At 67.4% G+C, this 5104-nt stretch overlaps 1 protein-coding gene across 1 annotated transcript; it reads right to left on the minus strand.

Moving 5' to 3' along the window:
* Window positions 1–1231: 1231 nt before the first annotated feature.
* PNMA6A (PNMA family member 6A) lies at window positions 1232–3334 on the minus strand. Its single transcript, XM_077146034.1, has 3 exons — window positions 2032–3334; window positions 1709–1810; window positions 1232–1623 (listed from the first exon to the last, which is right to left on the minus strand). Exons 1-3 carry the CDS (start codon window positions 3332–3334, stop codon window positions 1232–1234), a joined length of 1797 nt encoding a protein of 598 aa, XP_077002149.1.
* Window positions 3335–5104: the final 1770 nt, after the last annotated feature.

Here is a 5104-nt window from a genome sequence, read left to right on the forward strand (position 1 = left end):
CAAGGTGGGGGAGAGTCACAGCAAGAACTCTCTGCTTCCATGGTGCCCATGTTCTACCCGCTCAGCCAGGGCAGCCGCTCCCCGCATTCCGCTCCCAACAACCGCGCTGTGGGAGGTGTGTTAGTGAAGTGTCACCGAGCAGCCTGGGGCAACTCTGCTAAGCTCACTTGCAGCATAAACATCTCCACACTGCCTCCTAAAAACACTTGGGTTTTATTCAAGTGGCCAACACCTGCCAAATGTCTGCTCTGTGTGGGGCCCAGTGCTGGGAATCCTGGGACCCTGGGGTCCAAACCAAACAGGCAGCATAACGACTATGGTATTTCCTGTAGCCAGGGACACTCAAATCCAGCTGGCCACAGGGCCTTGGCAGGAGGGGAAAGAAGGAGGAAATGACATGGCACATCTCTCCCTGGGTATCTCACAGGACCCTCAAATATCAGCATGACACAAAGGAAGTCATCACCACCCCCTCCACCCCCTCTCTCAACACCTTCCAAAAAAAGCAGAAGGAAAGAATACCTGGAGCAATCCACATGTTAGAGAAGGGCCTTCCCTTCAGCCAGCTGACACACCAGAGAGAAATCTGGGATCCAGCAGGACCCCATGCCTCCTCCTTCTATTAACTTTGTCTCTTCACTTTTCTCAGTGGACTGGGTTTCCCCTAGGGCACCTCTGGCTGGGTCTGGCCGCCCTGAGCCCCCACAGTGCAGGGAGAGCTCCTGGGGTCTCAGGCTGCTGCCCGGTGTCCCTCAGCCTCCCTCCCATGTCCTGTCCACCCCTTTCTGGGGGGCTCCCAGGCCACCACCAGCACCCACCTGCGACCTGTCGCCTGGCTCCCTTCCGCCTAGGAGACCCACGGCCCCTCCAGGGTGGGGTTCCATGCCCCTGCCCCCACCCCTTCCCCAGCAGACCCGCCCTCAACTGCCCCCATCGAAAGGAGACCCGGAGAACAGTCAATGAACTTTATTGAAGAGAACTATAAACGAACTCATTTAGAAGGAATTGCAACAGAGAACTTGGAAACTCCACTAAAGGCCAGAGGCCCCGGCGCACCCCCTCCTCCTGGGGTCCCTCATGAGGGGCCTCAGCCACCCCCACCCCCCAGCCCCCAGGCCACGTCCTCCCTCCCCGAGGGCCCCAGGACGTGCCTCCCACCGGGACGAGGGCCTCTGGCCATGTGCACTCCCAGGACGTCACAGAGGGACACTGGCAAACACGGCAGAGAACATCAGCACGTCGAGGAAACGGAGTCACAGACGTCAACTGGGGTGCGACTTCGACACAGTTCCCGCGGAGCTCCCCGCAGCCCCAGCTCCTGGGCCATCCTTGCTTCCTGCGCTCCGAGTGAGGGCCGGCCGGGCCCCCCTCCATCCTGCCCGCCGTCTCCTGGGCTCGGGGTCTCCTGGGAACAGCTGCTCAGATAAGAAACACACAACTCCACAAGCACGAGCAACAGCCGGCCCACCTGGGCCCGGAAAGCAGGGCCGAGCTCCCCAGACGGGACACTCGGCCGCGAGGGCACAGGGCGCGGGGGCAACCAGCGTCCACCCCGGGGTGAGCACAGCAATGGCTCTGCCCGGAACACGGCTGGGGGTGGACGAGTGCTGGACGCGTGGGTGACTGTGGGGCCCAATGAGGTCCGGGCGGACACCAGGACCGGGAGCAGCAGGCCCCAAGGGGTGGGGGTGGGGCGGGGTCCCCCTACTGGGAGACGCCAGCAGGCAGCACCTCGGGATGGCCTCTTCCCCACTAGGGTCTCCCAGTTCAGGGCGGGTGGCAGATGCCCTCAGGCGCCCTTCATCTGAGCCTGGGGTGCGGGTGGGGGTGGGAGCGGGGGCTGCTTAGAGATGCTATAGTGGGGAGCCTGCCCCTTCCCCCACCCCCTCCCGGGACTCTGTGTGGAACATGGTCATCTGGGCCCCTTGGAAGGGCTGAGGGTGGTGGCCAGGGCCCCAGGCAGGAGGTGGGGCACCCGGGTACTTTGGGCATTGGGAGCCTATTTGCCCCAAGGGGCCTCGGGGCGGCTACTCTCCCCAGCCCCGTCCGCGTTTCCCGACTCCTCCCCGGGGGTCCCCTCGACTTCCAGGACTCCACCCTGGGCCAGGCCCTCAGGCCCCTGGCCGGGATCCCCGGGACCTGCCCCAGAAACACTGCCCACCTGGGGCGGGGCTGGGCCCCCGATGGTTCCGGGGGCCGCTAGGGACCCTGCCTGCCGGATGCCCTCAGGAGACAGGTTACCGGCATCGTCGTCTGCTGCCCTGTCATCCTCTGTGTCAGCGTCGGCTCTGGCCTCAGCCTGGCCCCTAGCCCTTTCCTCGGCTCGGGCTCTCTCCCCACTGGCTAGACTGGCCTCCCAGGCCTCTGCCTCCCGAACGAGCCCCAGCATCTCCAGGAAGCTGGGCGGCCTCGCCATCCTTCTCAGCTTCCTCAGCGCTTGGTCTAGTGACTCGGCCAGGGTGGCCGTGGTGAGCACCTGCCTCAGGCGCACGTGGTCGGCCGAGGATCCGGCCAGAGCCCCCTTCTCCACGGCTTTCTGCAGCAGGACTTCCAGGCGCAGCACGAAAGCGGAGAGCCGCTCGCCCGCCTTCTGCCGAGCAGTCAGACACTTCACCCGGGTCGTCGCCGCGGACTCGTTGTCCCCAAACACTTGGACCAGGGCGGCCAGGCAGTCCTGCGCCGTGCGGGCCGGGTTCTCGGCCAGGAGCCCGCGCACCAGCTGCAGGGGGGTTCCGCGCAAGCCCTCCAGCAGCCGCCGCCGCCTCTCCCTTTCCGAGACCCCTTGCCACACGTGCAGCATGTCGCTGGCGTGGTCGAGCCAGGTGTTAAAGGATTCCTCCCCCGGGGCCGGCTCCTCCCTCCCGGAAAACACCCCCAGGTGCTGGTACCGCAGGGTGTCCACCCAGGGCTGCACCGCCCGCCTGAGGGAGCCGAGCCAGCGCGCCCCGCGCAGCCCCAGCCCCAGCGCCCCCGCCGCGCTCTCCGCGCCCTGCCCCTGCTGCTCCATGAAGCGGAATGCTCGGTTGAGAAGCTCCTCGCCCGAGCACCGCGGTACGAAAACCACATGCCAGGGACCTCCGTTTCCTGGTATCTCCCTGGGAACCAAAGCGTAGTTGACTTCCTGGTCGAGCTCCACCAAGACCGCGGTGGCGTGGTCCTCCTCGCGGAACACCTTCCCCAGCACGGCGAAGTGGCCCATCGGCCACAAGGCGGCCTCCAGGGAGTCCTGCACTTCGCCTTCGTCGCAGCCCTCAGGGATGCCCAGGACGAGCAGGGCCCTGCGGGCGCTGACGCCCATCCACCGGCACCAGTCCCGCAGCATCGTCACCGCCATCGCCCCCAGTCCCAGGCGGAGGAAACGCTGCCACCGGGGTGGCCTGGGAGGAAAGTAATAGGGGTGGGAGGTGGGCCCGGGTCCGCACTGCCTGTGCCTGAGAATCAGTGGGGCGAGAGCGAGGTTAATTCCTGAGCGCCCACCCCCGTCCCCACTGCCGAGCCCTCCACCCCCGGACGCCGCCCCCGCACTGCTGCCCTGGAGCCCTGAATGGGCTCCGCCGGCCCCTCGCCCCACCTTCCTTCCCAGCCCCCCGCGCGGCACGGCAGTCATCCTGGGTGCAGGTCGCAGGCGGCGGGGTCTCCCCGGGTCAAGTCCACCCTCTCCCGCCGGCCCCATCAGGCACCTGCTCCCTGGGGCGGTTCCCTTCCCGGCGGAGGTCCCAGCGGGAGGCGAGGGTGCAGGGCGAGGGGCTGCGCGGGGGCGGCGGCCCGGAGCGTATGCGCCCCTCTCTCGGCCCTCGGCGCCCCGACCCCCACCCTCTGTCGCTCGCAAGGCCCTGGACGTGGGCCCGCCCCCGCTCCCGCCCCCGCTCCCGCCCCCGCTCCGACTCCGGCCGCGGTCGCGCTCCCGCTGCGGCTCGGGCTCCCGCTCCTGCTCGCCGCGGCTCTCTGCAGTGCGGACGCGGGGCGGGGGCGCGGCGGAGCGCGGACCCTCGCGTCGCCCGGGAGACCGCCGGGCCATTGGCGCGCGTGGGTCACGCGGCCGGGCTGTCGCCGCCGCCGCGGGCGCCCCGAGCCCCCGAGTGACGTCATCCGCCCCCCCCCCCCCCCCCGCAGAGCCTCTAGGGGGCGCGAGCCCAGGTGGGGCCGCCGGGGGTCCCAGAGTCGGTGCCCACGAGTGCGCGCGCCTCGTGCTCGCCTCCGTCCCGCACCCCGGGCCCAGCTCGGCCCCTCGCCTCGAAACGTCCCCCCAACCCCCCCACGCCCCCCGAGACGCCGGCGGCTGTCCACAGGTCCGAACACCTGCTGCAGCGGCTCACCTTGCTGGGGCCTCTTAGTCTGTTCCAGCCCTCCTGTCCCCACCAGGGTCCGAACCTGAGTGGCGCTCGGCGAGGAGTCCCCCACCCGGGTCTTGCTCCGTGGGACAGAGGCTCTTGCGTCCACACGCAGACCTCAACCCGGCATCTGTCCACCCCGTGTCGCCTGCTGGCCGACGCGCTTCTCTCTGGCTCCCTGGGTGTCCGGGAGAGATGAGCTGCGCGCGGCACGTACGGCCTCCCAGGAAACTGTGTCCTGGGGCAAGTCCTGTCCCTTCTCCGGGCCTCAGTGGAACGCCAAGATTGGCGCCTCTGCGTGCGTGAGGGCAGGTGTGTATGGAGAACAAGACTGCTGGGAGTGGGGTGCCCACTCCGGCTGCCCGTCTGGACCCTCGCCAGCCTGCCTGGCTGTGTATCATACCCTCTTGGCCTCTGGGGTAGCATAGGGGACAATACCCACGTCACCCCAACACCCCTGACTGCCGGGCTGGAGGCAGCCTTCCCTAGGAGAGGCTGTTATTTGGAGTCCTTCTCTTTCCTTTGCCACCTAGGATGGACAGTGGTCCTAAGCAGTGGTTCCTGCGCTGGACCTTGTCTATCACAGGCTGTCCACAGGCCAGATGGCAGGTCCCTGCAGGGGTCAACCTCTGGGTGCTGTGGCTTGCCCCCCTTCTCTCTCCTTGCCTGACGTCCTCTTCTGCCACGTACTTTTCCCACATAAGCTTGACTTGACAAGTCTCCCCCAAGTGTCCAGCTCATTTCAGGCTCATAGCTGAATCCAAGTCCCGTTT

This window comes from Tamandua tetradactyla, chromosome X, assembly GCF_023851605.1.
Source record: "Tamandua tetradactyla isolate mTamTet1 chromosome X, mTamTet1.pri, whole genome shotgun sequence".
NCBI lineage: Eukaryota > Metazoa > Chordata > Mammalia > Pilosa > Myrmecophagidae > Tamandua > Tamandua tetradactyla.